Source organism: Pantherophis guttatus, chromosome 2, assembly GCF_059756535.1.
Source record: "Pantherophis guttatus breed Tessera chromosome 2, ASM5975653v1, whole genome shotgun sequence".
Lineage (NCBI taxonomy): Eukaryota > Metazoa > Chordata > Lepidosauria > Squamata > Colubridae > Pantherophis > Pantherophis guttatus.
Genome location: NC_142064.1, coordinates 173178156 through 173200780, shown reverse-complemented (window position 1 = coordinate 173200780; position 22625 = coordinate 173178156). Strand labels below are relative to the sequence as shown.

General features: G+C 40.6%; 1 protein-coding gene and 1 long non-coding RNA gene across 7 annotated transcripts in view; one reads left to right on the top strand and one right to left on the bottom strand.

Annotated features, from left to right (window-relative positions):
* Positions 1 to 22625, bottom strand: part of PKN1 (protein kinase N1) — an 88908-nt gene that overhangs the window by 31089 nt on the left and 35194 nt on the right. For 4 of the 6 annotated variants that reach the window (XM_034407354.3, XM_087887315.1, XM_034407359.3 and 1 more), the window contains one exon: positions 3772 to 4072. In XM_034407354.3, the coding sequence (XP_034263245.2) occupies positions 3772 to 4072 (301 nt within the window). Of the gene's footprint in view, positions 1 to 3771; positions 4073 to 9138; positions 9277 to 22625 lie in introns of those variants that run through there. The other 2 variants (XM_034407344.3, XM_034407349.3) reach the window with 1 other exon arrangement.
* Positions 14883 to 21393, top strand: LOC148115437 (uncharacterized). Its single transcript, XR_015732519.1, has 3 exons — positions 14883 to 14909; positions 17651 to 17667; positions 21337 to 21393. It is a non-coding gene; the product is annotated as an uncharacterized LOC148115437 (long non-coding RNA).

Sequence of the window (22625 nt, the reverse complement as noted above, 5' to 3'; positions counted from 1 at the left end):
TGGCCTCCCCTACCCAGCTGAGCCGCACAATCATCAGAGGCTTTTTTTTAACTTTTAAAAGCATTTTTTCTACAACCTTTTTTTCTTTTAAATGCCTCTGACGATCCAAGCTGAGTTGTCTGATGGTCAGAGGCATTTAAAAGAAAAAAAGTCTCTGCCGATCAGGCAACTCAGTTTGAATCGTCAGAGGCATTTAAAATAAAAAAAGTCTCTGCCGATCAGGCAACTCAGCTGGGATCGTCAGAGCCTTTTGAAAGCATTTATTTACAACCTCTTCGCTAAAGAGGTTGTAGAAAAAATGGTTTTAAAAGTAAAAAAAAAAAAATGGCCACGCCCACCCAGTCACATTACCCCCCCAAGCCACGCCCACAGAACCGGTAGTAACAAATTTTAGATTTCACCACTGATGTGAACTGTAGCTCCGAAAAGCTCATGACGTTCAACAACATATGTTACTCAAAAAAGTGCTACCAGTCTTGATTAAAGAAAAGGAACAACTCATATCTTTTAAGCCAGTGCACCATGGGGTGACTCTAGAATGGGTAATCCCACAGAATATGCACAGTATTCTCAACAACATCATACCAAAATTTGTGGGACTAAATGGAGTCAGGATTAAGCATTCATCTAGTTAGAATTCTCTCCTCTCATCAATAACGGCTGTATACCACAGCAGCATTTCCCCAAAGGTTATAAAGCTCAGTGGAGTGTTTCTTGTTTTTGTTTGCAAGAGTTCTGAGTTTTGGGCCCAAAATCATTACTATTTTTCCACCAGTGAAGAGGAAATCGCCACACCCATGTACCAAACTCTTTCTACTCCAGCTGTTTACTCTCTGAACTTCTCTCCTCCTCCATTTTGTGGCATGTGTTTTAGAGTGAAGTCAGGTACGATAGCAGCCACTTCCTCTTTGATAAAGTCTCAGCAACTTCTACATATGATGCAGTCCTACAGCACAGTTCTTGCCTTGCTGAAACCTCTACTAAAAGACAAGATGCAGAGCAAGATTCCACAAGAAAGATAAGAGCAGAAGCACAGGCATGTCTACTCAAATAACTCAGGGGCACCATCTTGATTTTGCTTAATCTCTACAACTTCAAGAGGAGATGGCATATTCTTTCTGTTGCTTTTTGTCCCATAAGGTTAATTCCTGTCCGCGGAGATCAAGAGCTTATCTTTCTGTTATCTGCATCTTTGAAATGGCTGGAATAAAAACTGGACAATGAAATAGTAGGGCCACTTGATCTGTGATCAGATAACCATCGGATTGCAGTTAGACTATTCTGTCTCACTGTGCTACTATCCAAATCAGTGGTGGGTTGCCCCCGGTTCGCCCCGGTTCTATAGAACTGGCAGTAAAACCGGCGGGAGGCTCCGCCCACTGACCCCAATGTCATCAGAACGCTTCTGCGCATGTGCAGAAGAGTGCGCGTGTGGCCCCATTGTGAACCAGTAGTAAAGGTAAGTAGAACCCATCCCTGATCCAAATCTGGTGTTTCACATCTCAGATCGGGTAGCCGTAAGCAAGGGAGGAAAAAACATTCAAGTCTGCTGTCCTCCTGAACTCTCAGGTTTCACTTGCCAACAAACTGGAGTGTAGATTTATACAAAGAGCTTTTAGAAACAATCCTTGGCAACTAAACAACTTTGTTTCATAATGCTAACTATAACATAAGGAAATTATTTGGTTTTGATACTGTGTGTCATCTCTAACAGATGAAGCAAACTGAAACTGGATTAATAACATTAATTCTTTTCATATGCTTTCCTAAAATATAGAACCAGGAAGAAAATATAGTTATAAAAATGCTGATATTACATCTGAATTTAGCACAATCTAAGTGATCTTTTTATCTAGTAAATAAATGGTTGTTAAGACTTTGCATTTCTTTAAAATGCTAAAAATGGCTGATAGATCTCATTAAGTAGAAATATAAAAGTGAAAACTAATAAAAATATAAAAATGCATGCATAATAATAGAAGTATATTGATTTTGAGATAGATGGATGGATGCTATAAATTGCCTGGAGTCACCTATGTATGAGTTGAGTGGCTATATAAATTTGTTTTATATATAATAATAAATAAAAATAAATTGATGCTGACAGTAATAAGTTGATCTTTCAACAGCTACTACTCCTGGACTGTCAGGCTACAATCCTCATAGTCTACCATATAAAATGAGCCACTGTCACAGTCCAGAATAACTGATAAGATGAGAAAACTAGTCAGCCCAAAATTTTAGAGGGAACATGGTTGCTGTGGATTGGAGCAGAGAGATGGAAACAGGGGTGGGTTCTACTTACTTTTATTACCGGTTCGCATTGTGCCCACAGGCGCTCGCTCGCTTCACTCGCACACTCTTCTGGGCATGCACAGAAGCTTCTGCGCATCCGTAGATCACTTATAATAACATCCAGGTCAGTGGGCGGAGCCTCCCGCCAGTTTTACTACCTGTTCTATAGAACCAATCCGAACCGGGGGCAACTGGATGGAAAGCATTTTGAATATTTTTTAACCTATATGCATGCATTTTAATGATTTTTTTTTCCTTCTGCTAGCTGTTTTGATTATCTGAATGGTCAGAAATGCCAGACCTCAAGTTCCAAGTCATGAGAGCTGAAGAGGGCTCTTTGGGGCAGATGTGTGTTGAAGTCCATGCATTTTCAAACTGCAAAGATTAAGAAACAATGGCCCAACCTATGTCAAAGGAAGGTTGCTACTGTGGGGAAAAACCAGAAAAGGGAATGCTACATACATCATTTGTTGCTCTTGAAGGAAAGGCAGGATATAAATCTAATAAGTAAGCTAAAATGAATGAATACACCAATAAATAAATAAAAGGCTAGACACACCAACCTATCTGTAACTAAATTCAATTTGTTAAAAAACTTGAACAATAATTCAAATGAATTATTGCTCACGCAGGAAGAATTTATTATATATGAGACATATATTACAAATCAGAGCTGCACTCTTATCAACCTCAAAATATTTGGTTTTAAGCAAGTGCCTTCACTTTAAATTTCAGTGTTGGAAAATCCACAGAGATAAGATAAATTCCCAGGCTCCATATACTCAGGAGGAACACAGGAACTACCATTGTTTTTTCTTCCTGGTGTTTCACCACAAGTGAAGCATCTACTTTTTGGGGAGGGGGATCAATACTTGGTTGTAACAGGAATTGACTGACTGGCTTTGTTGCCGGAGCCTGACATTGTGGGTTGAGAGAGAGGACTGGGCCAAAATCACCCAGCCAACTTTTATGCAGGCCTAGAAGTCACCGTCTCGTTCTAGCTTGGTACCTTAATTGCTAGACCAAACTGGCTCTCACACATACAGGATACTACACACACACAAAATGTACTACGAAGTCCCTGGAGAATATCTGGAGATGCTATCAAATCCGGTTAAATAAGTAAAACACAGTTTTTGACAAAGTAATTGCTTCCTTTGAAGTGCCAGCAGTGAATATCAGAGACAAACATTACCAGGGTATTGCCTAATTTCCCTATCAGCCAGAAGAGTTTTCAAAAAGGTGTAGCTGCTGGCTGGTTCTTTCCTAACCAAAGAAACCACCAAAAACTCAAATTAAGAATCCTTTTTTATTGCTGTAAACCTCTTCTAGGGAAATTTATTGTGCCTATTCTACTGAGAGCTGACAACAATTTGTGCAATTTTCTTTTCGTTCCTTTTCCATATCACTACTTCTCTCTGCACCCTGTTGTTGTTGTATCCATGTTGCCCCACCCCAAAAATTTAACACACTCACCCCCCAGCTCTTCAGGGTCCTTGACGACAATATGTGCATTGAGATCCTGAAGCTGGTGATGCAACGTTTCCAGTTTGCGGTTGGAGTTCTTGAGCAAGTTTTCCACATTGGAGAGATTCTTACGGTCTGTGGTAGCCTTGCGTAAATTTTCTGCTCCCTCCTTTATTTTCAATTCTTTGCGGATCTCACGTTTAATTTTCTCTTTCTCTTCATCCAATTTCTGTTGCACGCTGGTGTCTGAAAAATCTGAGCTCTGGTCCAGACCCAGGTGGTCCAGGACTGACCAGTTGCCTGGGTCACTCTGCAAAGCAAGCATGGCAAAAAAGTTACATGCCCAGTCATTAGATTACCAACATTAATCTTTGTCTCTGTCCCTTTGATTCCTTTCTGAAATCGTAAAAGCCTTGAAAATATTCTAGTGCTGTAAACTATGCAAAAGAAAAAAACAACGAGCAAATTAAACCCCTTCAACAATTTTACCCCTTCCCTAAATATATTATAGTTACAATAAGCAGAATAGCACCAATGTCTCTAAATAAACAGGAACTATAATGCAATAGAGATAGTTTTCAACTTACAATCACAATTGGGAGTGGAATTTCAGTTGCTAAGCAATGTGGTCATTAAACATGCAACAAGCCTGATTTTCACTGCAGTTGTTAAATGAATCACCGTGGTTGCTAATGTGGCACACGGCCATTAAACAAACCCAGCTTCCCCAATTGACTTTGTCTGTCAAATTTTGGGCTCAATTGTGGTTGTAAGTCAAGGACTACTTGCAGTTCATTTAAATCAGAGGTGTCAAACTCTCATCGTCACGGCGTTGTCCCCCTTCGCTAAACCAGATGTGGGCATAGCCAGTGTGTGATGCATCTGGCCCGTGGGCCACCTGTTTGACAGCCCTGATTTAAATGTATAAACTTGTCTTTTAAAACAACCTCTTGGTTGTTGAAAACTAAATCTAAATCTAATCCAAATTTGCAAAAGTTAGCATTTAATTTTTATTAAATTAAATCATTAATATTTACACAAACATAAGCCTAATGAGGATATATTATTAAATATATATAAATGGCCTTTATATGCATGTATTCCTCTTACTCCTCCCATATTCTGCCTTTTATCAAAAGCAGGAAGTTGGAAAATTATATGGTTTACTGAAGCACACTAAATTCAAGTAATAGTATGATGCTGGCCTTCCCTTAAAGAACCTCTGTCAAGATTAATCACAGGTAGGGTTTGGCTGTAATAATCATTCTAATTTCCCAGCAGTCAGGCCTGAAGGAAGCAAGGAGAATTCATGAGCCAAATTCAGTTACATTTTAATAAAAAAATATATACCCCAAATAATACATTAACATATATTGTATTGTATCAATAGTGAATTCCTGCTAAGAAAATAAGAAACAGGAGAGAAACAGATATACAATTGTGTTAGCTGCAGGACTGGAAAAGAAAATGGACCAAGGACAAACATTTGACTCTATTTAATCCCTATTCCATTTTTATTATAACCTCATTTTCTCCTCAGAACTAGAATCTAATTTCAGGCCCATGCCAATTACATTCCCTCTCATCACCCTTTCAATCTATAAATAAAACCCAGAAATCTCGGTTTCTGCCTTTTTTTTTTTTTTTTTGCATCCAAACATACATTCCTTCCCCGAATACACTACATGCAGCTCTACCTTGGATATCTTTTCATGGTGATGTTGACAACTGCTGCCAACCTCCCTGAACTGCAATCTTATTCAGAATCTTGTTTCACTTGGCAAACAAAGTCAATAATTCCCCTGCTGAGACTTATAGATTAGAGCTACAGAACTCCTAATGGACAGTTTGGAGATCTGGTAGTTCTGTGATACTTGCAAACACAGTAAGGCAGGGCTGTCAAACTCTTGGCCCGCGGGCTGGATGCATCACACACTGGCCACAGCCAAGCCCGGTTTAGCGAAGGGGGGAAAAAATCATGATATGTCACATGACACCGTGAGTTTGATATCCCTGCTGTAGAGTATCAAAACCAAAAATAGTTGCACAGAACAAGTCAACCTATATTGAAATCTTAGCTGATCAATGTGGTATTTTAATTATGCTGGAATAGGAATTATCTCAACATTTATGTCTTTACAAATCTATTTGTGAATATAAGTACTTAATGGGGATGATAACATTTTTGTATTTCTCCTTAAGGTTCCAAATACATTTATATTTCGTTTGCTTTTGTGTAGTTTCTTTTCTTCTTTTTTCCCACTTTGTTCCAATGCTGTTTTTTTTTTTTACCTTCAGTGTTTCATTAGTCACTGTGTTTAAAATACTGTTTTGTTTTTAAAGATGGTGGAAACCTTGTGATTCACCCCCCCCCCCAAATAACACAAGGTTTCTACCATCTGTTCACTGAGATAAGAAGTATTACTATCACTCTTCCTCTTAAAAAAGCTTAGAGCAATCTACAAAACAATAAACAAGTGCAATAAACAGCAGTTTGTATTTTGCACGTATACCTGTAGTTGACTCTGAGAAATATGTTATTTAATACATGAAGATATTATTTAACACTTAGTAACAATGTACCTCTTTGCTACATCATGTTTCTTTTATTTATCAAACCTCTCCCTCTCTTTCTTCATCGCAGCCACAAATTTGAACACTTTCATTTCCAATTCTAGTTAACCACAACTTGTCGTATCATTCATCTCCCTAACTGTGCTTAGTATTTAGTAGGTTTTATTATAAAAAGAAAACTTATTGTATGGTGCTGGTCTTTATCAAATAAACAATGCTTCATAACAATCAAATTCTTTTAGATTCTGTCAATATACTGTAGTTACTTTTTATTTTTATTTATTTAAAAGACTAATAAAATCACTCATATAGTAACCACATACAAAAACAGAAAAACGTCAATTAGGTGCAATAAAAACACATGGCATCTTAAGGCAACATTCTCCCACACATCAATATATCCTCTTGTTAGGCTCCAGCCTCATCCTACCCCAATATCTGTGGAAAAGTCAGGTTTTTAAGCCCTTCTAGAAGGCAAGGAATAGAATAGAATAGAATAGAATAGAATAGAATAGAATAGAATAGAATAGAATAGAATAGAATAGAATAGAATAGAACAGAACAGAACAGAACAGAACAGAATAGAATTCTTTATTGGCCAAGTGTGATTGGACACACAAGGAATTTGTCTTTGGTGCATAAGCTCTCAGTGTACATAAAAGCTATAAGTGATAAATCATGATCATAGGCATCATAAAAATACATTCATCATAACTCAAAAGATATACTATCACTCAGTGATAGTCAGCTGAATGCCTGCTGAATCTCTGGGATCCTAGGTCCCATTAAATGACAGCATTTAACAATGTGAATCACTGCAGTTGGTAAGTTAGTAACCTGGCTGTTAAGTGAATCTGGCTTCCCCACTGACTTTGCTTGACCCCGGGACACTGCAACGAAGTATGAACGAGTTGCCAAGCATCTGAATTTTGATCACACGATCATGGGGATGCTGCAAAGGTTATAACTCTGAAAAACGGCCATAAGTCACTTTTTCCAGTGCTGTTGTAACTTTGAACGGTCACTAAATAAACTGTTATAAGTTGAGGACTACTTATAGATGTGATGAACAGATACACTCAAGGAGAGACAGCCTCCCAAGTAACCTGGACCCATGCTATCCATGGCTTCAAGGGTAATAGCCACCCCCCTTAAATTGTACCTCTCCCAACAAAACCACTGGGACTCAGAGAAGCTCATACACAGCGATGTAATATGGGCAAAATATAGTTGCCCAAAACTGCCCCCAGTTGCTGCATTTTGGACCAGTTGTAATTTCCAGATGGACCTGAAGAATCCTTACAGAGGAAATCACACTAATGCAGCTAGGAAGTGATCAGGGCATGACTACTGCGTAATATCTCCTGGTTCAGTAATGGGTGTAACCAGCACACAAAATGCCTCTAAATAAAATCTCCCTAGCCTTGCTGTGTCATACGCTCCTTAGGCATAAGCCACAAGTCCAGAAGGATCTCCAAGTCAAAATTAAGGGTAGGAACTGAGTAAAAATTAAAAGTCACTAATAATGGGCAAATTAGTGCCAACTTAGAATGGGAAATATAGGCCAGTAGATTCTTCTGGTCCCGGAAGTCAAAAAGCGATTACAGTATTCCAACTACAGACTACAACTCCAAAATAATCAGTTGTGTAGTCAAATGACATTCACGCAGCTCATTCAATAACATAATCAACATGTGAGAAACCTCCTGAAGGGAATTTAAGAAGTGGGCTAGAAAACACAACAGGCAGCTGCTATCTTCTCATGTTTCTCATGAAACAAGGAACAATGCTCCAAACATTGGGAGGGGAGAGGCTTTTTCTTCCTATGTATTAATTTTCATTTTCCAAAATCGGGTAAACCTAAAGAATCAGAGAAGATAGTATTGGGAATAGCTAAAATATTGCACTGAAGTGAATGGAAAGGGGGAAAGAGAGCCGGTGAATTAAAAGGTTTGGAGCAAGGCACGATGCAGACAGATCTCTCTAAATGAACAAAAACCTGCGTAGATTTGCTCTCTGATAAAACTAATGTTTTAAAAAATAATTCTAGCCAATATATAGAGACTTTAAGATATCAAATATATTCTGCAGTAAAATATTGTAGCCTTTCTCTTTCTTAATACACAGTATTTGTGCTCCTCTCAACAAACTCATTAACTGCTTCTTAAACTCCACACATGACCCTCAATATTATCCTATAATCCACCGAGATCTCCAAACACACCACTCTTACCACCACTCCTGAACAATTTACACAAAGTGATTATAAGAAAGTGTGTGTGTGTGTGTGTGTGTGTGTGTGTGTGTGTGTGTGTGTGTGTGTACACTGTCCTCACATGGTGAGGGATTTGTCCTGATTAAATCTGTGGATATGCAGCCCCTCACCCAGTCTTGCATGAGGCTTTCCATCCATATAAAATGCTTGTTTAAGTTTTTATTTTCTGTAATATTCTGAGATATTTTAGATCAGTCACCAACCTGCTATGCGCACCCAATGCAGAGCAGATTAAGAATGCAAACTTCCAGGTCATTTGTGGGTAAATCACCACGGATCTCAAACCAGAAACACACTTTATGATACAGGATACACACCCATGTCTCTATATTCATCCTACAATGTTTCTCCTGCTTAATTCCTCACTTAATCTGAAATTCCTCCTCCGATTTAACTTCCGTATTCATACTATTATAAGGTTGGCACAACAGCCTCCCTCTCTGGTTATTAAACAATGCAAGAAAAAAAGGAGAGGAATGTGCAAGTGATTTCCCAACCACCTCAAGCTCCCTTTCAAAAGCTAGTACCTCCAGGTCATGCTCAGAGCTTGTGTCTGGTTCCGAAAAGGACATCCGAGAGCCAGGAGATAAAAACAGCAGGCCACTGGTTTGCTTGCTACTGTGTGCTGACTGCACCCTCACTTCCTGCATGTTGATTCAAACAGCCCTTCCAGCTTGTGTGCAAATAAACCACTTCCTAATACAGTTCCTGCATTTGCTAGTAACACCAAAACAGAGGCCAACTGGAGGAATGAAAACGAGGCTCGCATATCCTCCTCCTAACTTCTTATATTCATTTTCTTTATGAGTTAATTTCACATAGATACATATCTATCCTGTTATTTTCTTTGCAGTTAAGGACTGTTACAACATGAAGCGGAGGGGTGGGGGAGAGACTAAAATAAGCAAAATAAATGTAAGATAGAAGAGAAAAGCAAAACAAATATTAATAAATAATATAATAAATATAAATAAATCTACTTTATGGCCATTCCCTGCATCCACTTCATATCTTTCCAATTTTGCAAACTGCCTTCCTTCCATCACATCCATACCCAATTTCATATACTGTCATTTGTTCTTTAAATTTCTCATCTCGCTCCAGTGGTGGGTTGCTCCCGGTTCAGTCCGGTTCTATAGAACCGGTAGTAAAACCAGCGGGAGGCTCCGCCCACTTGCCACGACATCATTATGGGTGATCTGTGCATGCGAACCAGTAGTAAAGATAAGTAGAACCCACCCCTGTCTCGCTCTTTATATCTCTTTTTCAACCCCGTCTAACCACAGTATTGCCAGTCTTCCCCTTTCTCTCAATTCATTCACTTCTCCTTCCTATTATTTGAGATTGAATTTTCAAAGGGGAGGTAGATTCCAAAATTACAGCTAGGATCACTTCTTTATATGGACCAATTAAAATTGCACCTCTACTTGTTTTTTTAAAACAAACAAATTCATATAGTTGCCCAATTCACACATAGGTGACAAGATAGTGAGAAAGTTTTTACATTCCTCAGCATTTTTCTTCAAACTAAGAAAAACAGCAGACAGAAAAAAGCATGGAGGCAGAGAGTTTGCAAATGGTAAATCACAGAATGGAATGCAAAAGAGCAGACTGATCTAAACAAATTAAGGCTATTTTGGATGCAAAGTAATTTCAATGTGTACTAAAGGCTGCTGTGAAGAGCAAACTAACAGATAATAGCTATTTTCTCACCTTTTGAAATTATATTATCTTTATATAATGATTTGGTTTGCTTCCATATGGACTAGAATGCAAGTAAAGAGAACAAGGATTGTAGTACTTTTTCTACTAGCTACAAAGCTAATTAAAATAATAAATAATAATTACGGTCATTATATCATTTCCAACCCAATGATCAGTAAAAAAATCAATATATCAAAAAAATCTATCAATTCTTAATTGGTATATCAGAAACAAAACAAATCAACCATGAAAGGTCCATCCTTCTAACGTTGATCAGATAAAACAAGTGCAATTATGCAGGAGTAACTTATCTCTCAGAGATGCCATCATTGAGGGTTCATTACTTAAGCACAGAAATGTATTGACTTTTCAAAATTTTTCCTTCACATGGCCCGTTTTTACATTTTTTTTTTACATTAAGTAATATATTTAGTGTGACTTAATCTGCAACTCTTTTGTTATGTTTCTCCATTTTATCAGTCTGGGATTAGAAAAAATTCCATAAATTCAAAATGTAGTTTGTGAATTTACATCAGTCCCAGCGGCTACGATTCACAAAACTAATAAATCATTTTGCATAAAAATGCAATACTGTTTGTACTGAGGAAGCAAGCAGCCAGAAGGAATAAAGCACATATTACAGAGCAAGTTACACAAAAGTATAGATCATATGGCCAATGTCTTCTGGAAGGTCACTGTCCTGTGAGGATGGGAAAACAAAAGGAATCTGATAGTGTGGCTGTGAAGATGAATCTCATTGAAATGGCACTTGCAGGCTTAGACTGAATTTCTTGAAGTTCGGGACATGTGTGTCTTGCTGGCTCTCTCTCAGCCCTGAGTGGGACTCAGGCCAAGTCACGCTCTGAACATCCTCTGTGCTTGCTCTGGAACCTTCTGATGCAATGCAGGAAATGAAGTTTGCTGCTGACTCACCACACTTCCTTCAGAATCAGAGCTGACCTTAACACAGCGTAGCAGACACTGCAATGCAAAGGTCAAGGCAAGAGGGAGGAACGCTCTTTAGCTAATGTTAGGACAGCAAAGCTAAGGCCAGCATGATTCTATATGGAAGAGGACAAAGCTCCATTTACTTTTTGAACTTTTTCCTCCATTCTGGACACAGGAGGCAAAACTGCGCAAGTATGGGAAAAGTTCAAAAGTCATGTATGTCAACAGTGAGGTGCAAATATATCTACTGGAAGTCAAATAAACAAACTGTTCCATGTCCACCACACATTTCCTACAAGATTTATCTTAAAGATCCGAGACTGAATTCTTTGGAGTAAAAATAGAACATGAAGCTATACAAGGATACTTCCAAATATATATTAATGAGTTTTCATAATAGGAAATACAGCCTGGAATGATACATTGGACTTACCATGAAAGCTCTCATAGGATACAGGAAATTTTACAGAATCTCCTTATCACTCCCAAGACAATGTTAGCCTAGAAAGAGTTCTGATGCAGCTTCCTGTGGGAGGAGATAGTTTCTTTTTGCAGTTTCACAATGACAAACCAGAAAGAAAGCCCACAAAAGAACACTTGAGAAAATTAGGAATAAAGGGGACATGGTTAAACTATATACCGTATTTCCCCGAAAATAAGACAGGGTCTCATTTTCTTTTGACACCCCCCCCCAAATAAGGGCTTGGCCTTATTATCGGGGGGACTTATTATTTTGGGGGTGCAGGAGGTGGCGAACATGGGACTGGATGTCCCGTCACTGCCGTCACCTCTCTTCCCTGTTCTTCGCACCAGCCAAGCAGCCCAACATGTCCCACCCCATCCCAATGGCAACAGCTGCTTCCCTTCCCCGCCGTCTCTTTATCAAGAGGGATGGTAGGTGGGGCAGGGAAGAATTGAGACGCGTGGAGCGAGATGTGGCTCCCCTTGCCATCTCTTCTTTCCCCCTCGCTGGGCATGACAGGGCTCCTGCCCCTCGCTTAGCCACCCACCCCCTTTAGGGATGCAATTTGGGGGTGGCAGGTAGGGCGGGTTAGAAGCGGGACGCGCGTCTTACCTTTCCAGCTCCATCACGTTCCTCGCCATTGTGTCCAGGAAAACACACTGTAAAAGAAAACCTTTTCGCAAGTTCGAGAAGTTTGATTGAACTCACGAGAAGGTTTTCTTTTACAGCGTGTTTCCCTGGACACAACGGCAAGGAACGCGATGGAGCTGGAAAGGTAAGGAGCGTGTCCTGCTTCTCACCTGCCCTAACTGCCACCCTCCAAATTGCATTCCTAAAGGGTGGCTAAGCGATGGGCTTAGAAGAATTCAGTCCATGCTCAGCAAAGGGGGGGGGAGAAGAGACAGCAAGGGGAGCCATGTCTCACTCCACGTGTCTCAATTCTTCCCTGCCCCACCTGCCACCCCTCTCAATAAAGAGATGGCGGGGAAGGGAAGCAGCCAGGCTGCTGTTGCCATTGGGGTGGGGTGGGACATGTTGGGCCACTCGGCCAGTGTGAAGAACAGGGAGGGGAGGGCATCTCCCCCCCTTCCCCCTCTCCAACCTCGCCTCAACAACTCATTTTGGTTGCGCGGCAAGCAACCAGAGGAAATGGTGGGAACAGCTGCATGTGCGTGTAAATAGTTGGTGGGGGGCTTATTTTGCGGGGGGTGGCTTATATTATTGCATGCGCTGAAAAGCCCGATTGGGCTTATTATCCAGACATGTCATATTTTCAGGGAAACACGGTACTGTACACTGGTTACACATATTGATGCCCCCCCCAATATGTATTTCTCCCTATTTTGTACTACAGTAATAGTAGTACAGGGCTCTTTGTACTACAGTACCAAAGAGCCTTGGTAGTACAGTGGTCTAAAGCACCCTGTTATTAAGACCAGCTGCCTGCAATTACTGCAGGTTCGAATCTCGCCAGGCTCAAGGTTGACTCAGCCTTCCATCCTTTCTAAGGTAGGTAAATTGAGGACCCAGTTTGTGGGGGCAATAAGCTGACTTTGTATAAAATATACAAAAGGATGAAGGCTATTGCTTAGCGCATTGTAAGCCGCCCTGAGTCTCCGGAGAAGGGCAGCATATAAATCAAATTAAAAAAAAAAAATCTTTGTGGATTGGATACACCATCCCCTTTGTGAAAAGAGAACTTTCATGGTTAAATCCCATGTAGTATTCCACCATCTGAGGGAAGACATTCTATACAATAATGCAACGTGCTATAGCCGTCTTTAGAGAGAACCTTCAGACGGTGCAACACTAGAAATGCCTCTGTAAATGTCAAAAAGGTGATGAAGATAGTTGCATTCCTAGAGAAGAGGGTCAGAATTCTCAATGAGGAGAGTTTATTCTGAGTCTTGTAGCCTAATTTGAAAACTTCATTCATGGGATGATCACATTCAATAAAACCTAACAGCCTGATGACATGGTTGAAAGAAAATCTGGAGGGGCTGTCTGAGGTTCTGAAATCCACTTTCCTTACTCAGGTATATTTTGATGTCTTGGCTGCTACCTGGTTTATACCAGTTCTTCTCTAGTTTTGTTTTGAGGTGGAGGCAGAAAGTAGAATGAATCACTTCCTAATCCTTGTGAAAGATTGAATTTATCTTGATTATGAAGGCTGTATCCAAGCACAAGGTGACAGCACTCTCTGGATGATGTAGAACTTCTTTTTTGCAGAAAGCTCATCTATTTTTGACATATGCCCAACAAAGGTTATATATATATCAAGCTCAGGAAATCACAAGTCAAGGCAGTTCAAATTAATACACATGTATGGCATGCTAACACTCTCTACAAGAATCTGAACTGCTATTGGTCAAAGCAAATTGCCGATAGATAAGAATCAATGGAATTCAAGATGTGCTGGATTTAGATCTCTTGTGGATGCAAAGGGATTCAAGACTGGTGACACACTTGACCTCTCTCTCTCTCAGGCTCAGCCTAGTCATCTCCTACATTATAGCTACCTTCCATTAAGCATAACTTGTACAAGGGCTGAATCAGGCTCAGGTTAGATGTTTAAAATTACCTAAAGGGCCATGATGAAAACTAACAGGTATTGGTTGGTCATAATAAGGAAGTCAACTTAAGAATCTCTTAATGTGTAGGTGGACCACATGGTGCTTATTTATTCTCCAGTTTGAGGACTGAGAAGGGATGTTTGGTTGCAGATGGCCCGTGCATAAGGAGAGTAAGGATTGTGGGCTGAGTATTAGTGAAATTCCCTTTCTTTTGGCTCATCTGCAGTGCAACCCTATCACTCCCTCAGCAGCGGATCACTGGTTGGTAGTCAAACAACAAAGTATACTGTCATGCTTTCTGGGAGCAGACCCTTAGCTCAGTCCCAGCCATTGCGATCAGTGACTCTGCTGGCCATGCATCTGAATTACTAAACTGAAAACTAAGGGGGGAGGGGGAAGGAAACAAAGAAAGAAGTAAATATGAAGAGGGAGTCTGCATTTCATGAATGGTTTGTGAAGCCAGCTGGCTCATATCCTCTCTGGAGAAAGGCTGGGCAGGAATTGAGAAAAGAGCTATCATTTCCTATGAAAATCTACATTAGAATTCCTTCTAGCCCTGTGTCTGGAGTGAATGGAAAAAGGATACCCAGTAGAGGATGTTAGGAATAAGGTAAGAATAAGGTAAATGTTATTAACTAAAACAAGCAAGAAAACTTCAGCTCAATGTATTACGATGTCCAGTGCTCAACACCGCGAGATAGGAAGTGTTAACCATTTTTACAACGGTAGAAAAACCTATGCCCAAAAGACATCTGATCCTGCACCATTTAAAGTCAGCCAACAGACCTCCAAAAGCTTTCAAAAAGCTTTTGACAAAAGTGTACAGCTTTCCTTTTGACCCATCAAGCAGGATTATTTTGCTCCCTTCATGTCAGTCAACTTATCTTGCTTATGTTGTTGAAGATGACGAAGTTTTTCTCAAGAAAAGAGGGCATATAATTATGCTGTGCGTATGCATATAATCCAGATGACACAGAAATGAGATAAGTAATTTTAGACGTGCAGATGCTTAGAACTCTCAACCAAGCTTGTGTCATGAGCCAGCTGTCAGGAAAAGACAATGGGCTGTATAGATAATTCAAGCTAGCATTTGTTATTGTAGCATAGGGAATAGCAAAAGATACCCTGCTCCAATGAAATATGCAAGCTAATGGACTCACTGCATACAGCATTAGAAGGAATTAAAAATAATTGTACGTTATAATCTATATATCCACTTTATATCTAAAGGTGAAGCAGCTGATTCCCAGCTATAATTTATTCTCTTGAAATACATTCAATCATATACTAGCATACAAAAACAAAACAAAATAGAACCAGAATTCTATCTGTGATGCATTTGTTAGATATTAATATGTACTTCACTGTGCTTCACTGAGTGAGGGTGACTTTCCCGCTGCCTTGAAAGAGGCGGTGGTGAGGCCTCTCCTTAAGAAGTCTTCCCTGGACCCTGCAGTGTTAGTAAATTATCGTCCAGTCTCCAACCTTCGCTTTGTGGCGAAGGTTGTTGAGAGTGTGGTGGCGCGACAGCTTCCCCAGTACCTGGATGAAACGGTTTATCTAGATCCGTTCCAGTCGGGCTTCAGACCTGGGTACAGCACGGAAATGGCATTGGTCGCATTGGTTGATGATCTCTGGAGGGCTCGGGACAGGGGCTATTCCTCTGTCCTGGTCCTATTAGACCTCTCAGTGGTATCATGCTGCGCCGGTTGGAAGAGTTGGGGGTGGGGGGCACTGTGTTGGGGGTGGTTCTCCTCCTTTCTCTCTGACCGGCTGCAGTCTGTGTTGGCAGGGGGGCAGAGGTCGACCCCGAGGCGCCTTGTGTGTGGGGTGCCACAAGGGTCGGTCTTCTCACCCCTTCTGTTCAACATTTATGTGAAGCCGCTGGGTGAGATCATCCGTGGTTTCGGGGTGAAGAACCACCAGTACGCTGATGACACTCAGCTGTACATCTCCACCCCGTGCCACCCCAATGATGCCCTTGAAGTGATGTCCCGGTGCCTGGAGGCCATGCGGATCTGGATGGGGAGAAACAGACTCAGGCTCAACCCGTCCAAGACCGAGTGGCTGTGGTTTCCGGCATCCCGATATAGCCAGTTGGTGCCATCACTGACTATTGGGGGCGAGTCGTTGGCCCCCACGGAGAGGGCTCGCAACTTGGGTGTTCTCCTGGATACACGGCTGTCTTTAGAAGAACATCTGACGACTGTGGCCAGGAGGACTTTCTATCAGGTTCACCTGATTCGCCAGTTGCGTCCCTTTCTGGATCGGGACTCCTTATGCACGGTCACTCATGCCCTCGTCACCTCCCGCCTGGACTACTGTAATGCTGTCTACATGGGGCTCCCCTTGAGGAGCACCCGGAGGCTCCAACAGGTCCAGAATGCGGCCGTGCAGGTGGTTATGGGAGCGACATGGTGCTCCCATGTAACACCTCTCCTGCACGAGCTGCACTGGCTCCTGGTGGTCTTCTGGGACCACCTACCACCGTTAGAGCGCTCCATGGCTTAGGACCGGGGTACCTACGAGACCGCCTTCTGCCACCAGTAGCCTCTCACCGGCCAGTACGCTCCCACAGAGAGGGGCTCCTCAGGGTGCCGTTGGTCAAACAGTGTTGACTGGCGGCCCCCAGGGGGAGAGCCTTCTCTGTGGGGGCACCTGCCCTTTGGAACGATCTTCCCCCAGAGATACGGAGGATCCTGGATTTCCGCACTTTCCGCCGTGCCCTAAGACTTTTTTATTCCAACAAGCTGGGCTGGCCTAACTCTTTTTAATTGCTTAATTTTAATTTGCTTTTAATAAAAAGGGGTGTTTTAATTAGTATGGGACAAATTTGTTTAATATGTTTTAAATTGTTTTTAAATTTTATATTGTATGTGTTTTATCTTTGGCTGTTCACCGCCCTGAGTCCTTCGGGAGAAGGGCGGTATATAAATCCAAATAAACCTAAACCTAAACCTACTATTCTACATACTAATTTTACTGGTATTTCTTATTATGTTGCACCATGGACACTAGTACAGCTTGTGAAATTGCGTGTGCTTTCCTCTTTCCAGTATTTATTCCAGCTTTGCTAATTATAAATCCTTTGCATACACTTGAACCTGGATTCTGTCTACACTAATAACATGTTTAATACAGATATTAGATGGTGAATCAAACACAGATTCAGTAACCTTCTGAAGATTTTTTTTAAGTATAATCTTCTATAGTTTCTATAGACTGACTATATTTTCTAGGATATACAGTGGTATTTGAACATTCTGGCTTAATAAATTATACACACAGTATGCTCTCAGATGTATATTTCTCATCCATTGAAACAAATTCTGTTGTTTTTGCTTTATACAGGTCACTTCACACATCAGGTGAGTAAGCAACTCTGAATAATTATACTATTCTATGTCCTTGGAAAAAGGATATATTGATTGTAAAGAATTGTACCAACTATGTTTCTTTCAATTGTACCAACCATGTTTCACCTCCTGGTAAGACAGTTTCAGTTCAGTTGTATGAAATATCAGATTTTATGTTATGGTATTTTCTTAGCATTTTAAGAGAGTAAATAGAATATTTTAATTAAAAAAAGTTTTAAGAGTTTGTAGCTGGTCTCTCAAATGCTGGTCTCTGCTTGGTATAATTTTGATGACAATTAAAAACAAGATAGGCTATAATATCTGATATGGCTTAAATTCTTTGTCTGGGTAGGGCTGCGAAACAATCTGAGCTTGAAACTTTCTAAACTCAGAAAAAAATGTTTTAAATATTCCCAGCTGGTTTCTTCTTACATTATTCTGAGATTCCCAATGTCCCACAGCTGGCTTTTAAAAAAAAATCCACCAGACAGCCATAGAGAGTTGAAAAGGACACATTACCAAATAAAGCATGCATTACATGTTCCATCTCTATTACCATTGGCTGGAATCATTTGGAAGGATGAGGGAGCATCAGTTAAGCACATGTTCCAAGTCTCAGAAACTCAATTTCAGACCTAAGAAAAACAATGCTGCCTGCCTACTATGAAAATTCAGCAGTGCTTTAAAAATTGTTGGTATCAGGATTCAGATCAGGAGCCCTATCCCTTACCCTAGAATTTCTGGATAGAGATGTTGTTTCTCTCCCCCCATGTATTTTGTGTCTCCTCTCCTCTCCTCTCCTCTCCTCTCCTCCCCCCTCCCCTCCCCTCCTCCCCTCCTCTCCTTTTACATAGATTACCAAATGCAGAATGTACACTGTGCATAAACATCAGGTAGAAACCTCAACCCAAAAACTAAAGAAATGTATTTATGCAATTATATTGTTCATGGGTTGTGTTGCTTAACTGGTTCTATTACTGTTAATTCTTTGCTGAGTTCATTTCTTTGGCTGATTTAGCAAGTCAGATTCAGCCTGCAAAAACAGTGCTTAACATTTGCTATCATTGCGCTTTGCATTTCTAACACAGGTACATCTAGTATCTGTTTGAGTATATTCCACGAAAGAAGCCAGCTGCTTCTCTTCTAACTCACTGCAAAAACATAGATTGGCTTCACTAGAAAGCTATACCAATCATAATGGTTAACAAATATGTAAATAATCACAGAGTATGACTTTTTATATAGTGTAGTTGTTAGGATCTGAAGCATAACAGGAGTTTTGGATCAGGGATGAGCACAGTGGCGGTATCTGTTGGGAACTACTCAAAAAAAGACATACATTTTCTTGGACCTTCATCTGTGGTGTCAGGAAAATATGTTTAAGAAAGTGTTAAAGAGTTGGTTACAAGATATCTCTGCGTGTGACCACCTTTATTGAAATGCAGCCATTCCCAGGCCTAGTGCACCTACCATTCAAGCCAGGGGTGGGTTCTACTTACCTTTACTATCGGTTTGTAAATGGGCCAAGCGCGCACGCTTTGTTCACGCATACGCAGAAGCATTTTCATGACGTCGGGGTCACTGGGCGGGGCCTGCTGCCGGTTTTACTACCGGTTCTATAGAACCGGTGCGAACCGGGGCAACCCACCACTGATTCAAGCCCAGGAAAAGATGTGATTCTGTTAAGGAACTGGTGATTGGTATCGGGAGCATGGCCATGCTAGATTCAAAGCACCTTTGCTGCTCCCAATCTGAGTAACTGTACATCTCTATAAAATGAAAGAGAAGAGCAAAGGAACAGACTTTCCTGGATAATTTGTGATAAAATATTTTTATCTGTAATACAATGGATTAAGACTCAAATCTGTTACAGGGCTCTCAGTCTCAAAAAGCTACCTTAAATCCAAACTTGAGAGAAGTCTGGGATTCTATAGAGAATAGGATGCTCTGCTCCAATTTTACTCAGTGATAGGGGCCCCCTTGGGACCAGCACTCAGCACAGCTATAAAAGGAAAGCAACTATTTCTGCACAAAATAGCTTGAAGAAAGCCCTGAAGGCCTAAGAAATCTAGGCAGCAGGAATAATAAAAAAAAGAGAGAGATATCATTTTTTTCTGGTCTTTTAGACTGACTGTGGCTTTCACAGAGGATGAGAGGAAACATGGAGATAATACCCCCCTTGTTCTTTTTCAATAGATGCCAGAAGCTGCCACAAAATTATGTTTTGCCCATGCAGCAATTAGATTTGCCTTTTTGTTCATTTTATTTTGTTTTAAATCAGACTCAAGAATCCTTTTTTCACTGGAGCCTAGGAAAGAACCAGCTCTCTCTTCTAACTTTTAATGAATTAAAATGGCAATATGTAAATTGGATACTAATCATTAAGATCACACAATTTGTTTTAAAAACTCATAATAACCAAGGATTAGAGACTATCCTGCTAACTGAAGTGTACATGACACTGAGGGGCTCTCCAGCCACAATTCTGACAGATGCTTTGGGTGCTGTTACTAAATAGCCACAATGGCCAACCATTACATGCCCATAAATCATAAAGTAAATAGCTAAAGTTACTAATCTGCCACCTTCTCAAAGCCACCAGAATCACCTTACCCTCAATCACTTTTATCTTTTTTTTTTTTTTTTTACTGGGCAGGTGGGTACAGTTCAAAGAAAGCACTGGGCTATATGTACTTACTGTTTTTATTTTCTAAAAATTCTTATGGGATTTGGTGTGAATCAAGAGATATGCTTATTTTGAAGGAGATTTGACTTTCAACTTGAGTTCTGGGTACTTACAATCAATCATTCATGGTCATGCCACAATATCCAGAATGTGCTGCTTTACCTCAGTTTTATCTCCCTCTTATGCCATATTGTCATATGTTGACAGTCTATGACAAACCAAGATTATTCAGAAAATACGAGCAAATGGTAGGTTTGCTGCCACATTTCAACCGCATAATCTGGAGGTTTTCTGGGACCCAGAATTGCTCATTCCCAATATAATAGGACTGTAACAGATCTGAGCTTGCAATCAATCTTTCTTATGCATATAGTGTTAAATGGTGTTTATAAATTCATGTGGTGGCTCAGTGGCTAAGATGCTGACCTTGTCAATCAGAAAGGTTGGCAGTTCGGTGGTTCGAATCCCTAGTGCCGTGTAACAGAGTGAGCTCCCGTTATTTGCCCCAGCTTCTGCCAACCTAGCAGTTCGAAAGCACATAAAAATGCAAGTTGAAAAATAGGGACCACCATGGTAGGAAGGTAACAGTGTTCCATGCCCCTTCGGTGTTTAGTCATGCTGGCCACATGCCGGCCACATGCCAGCCACATGGCCGCGGAATTGTCATCAGACAGCGCTCTTTGGCTTAGAAACGGAGATTCTAACCGCCCACTAGAGTCGGGAACGACTAGCACGTATATGCGAGGGGAACCTTTACCGTTACCTATAAATTCATAAAACATAAAATTACACTTTTTATTGTCATAGTAAATGAAAGATCCCTTGTGTAAGCAACTACTTTTCATAGAGCTTTGTCATTCAGCAGAAATGTCCAATCAGAAATGATTTTCTACCATCCATTTGATGAAGAAACTACTATTGGGTTATTGCATATTGTATACTTTCAAATCAAATATAAGCAAGTGCACAGATGGTTGTGTTTTGTTTTTTTTCAGGCAAAGAAAATACCTGGGGATTTTTACTAGCGCTGCTAACATCCAGATTTCTACTAAGTGGCAACAAAGATATATTTTCTTCCTTTCATCCTTCCTGTCCATCCTAAATCATGAGTATAGCCCTGCAGGTGAATAAACGCAGTAATTAGGCTGAAGGAAAACATTTGCCTTACGTGCAGAGCTTGCATTAACCTTCTCCAAACCCATCAAGCAAAGAGAATCAGCAACAGTGAGGTGACTGAGGTGAAGGAAAATACAAGTAGCCTAATTCTTTACTTGTGGCCTTCAAAGCTGAAAGAGCATAGTCTTCATAAAATATCAGAGAACTGAGCTCTACAGAAGTGTATTGAAATAAATTAGTTTCTCCCTTGATGTGGATTATGCCTACAGTATTTCCATTTCTGATATGGGTTGCTGGTACACTGCTCTCAACTCTCAAAATTTACTTATTGTAGCACGACTATGAAATCCTTATCCCTGGCAGGATGAATACAGTATGTAGTCAATACATTTGTAATGTTCATGTCTTCTTCCAAAGGGATACACATATTTTAGGCAGAACAATCATGTGTGGAACCAAGTTTAAATGACAAGAAATGTAACAAAATAAGATAGCAAGTACTTATGTACCATTACTGAAGAGAGCACAAAAACTGAGAAAAAGGATTTCCAATTGTTAATGAAGTGCTATATTTTGTTTCATGAAGCAGAATTCTGAGTCTCAGTAGTCAACAAGCTTTCTCTCACTGTCCTAGTATACACACATTTGAACTGCCACAGCACAGATGTCAAAATCAGCACAACCACCAGATGGCAGCAAAAGCTCTAAAACGTCTAATCTTGCTGCCAACTAGTGGTCACAAATACCCACATACTTACCGTATTTTCCGGCGTATAAGACGACTTTTTAACACATGAAAATCTTCTCAAAAGTCGGGGGTCGTCTTATACGCCGGGTGTCGTTTTCCTGTAACCAGGCAGACCAGCCCGAAAGGCTCTGGCGAGCCTTAAATGGCTCTGGCCATCCCAGCTCTGACGATCCCAGCTGAGTTGCCTGCTAATCAGGCAACTCAGCTGGGATCGCCAGAGCCATGTAAAAGGAAAAAAGTTTTTTCCTTTTACATGGCTCTAGCGATCCAAGCTCTGACGATCCCAGCTGAGTTGCCTGCTAATCAGGCAACTCAGCTGGGATCGCCAGAGCCATGTAAAAGGAAAAAAGGTTTTTCCTTTTACATGGCTCTAGCGATCCAAGCTCTGACGATCCCAGCTGAGTTGCCTGCTAATCAGGC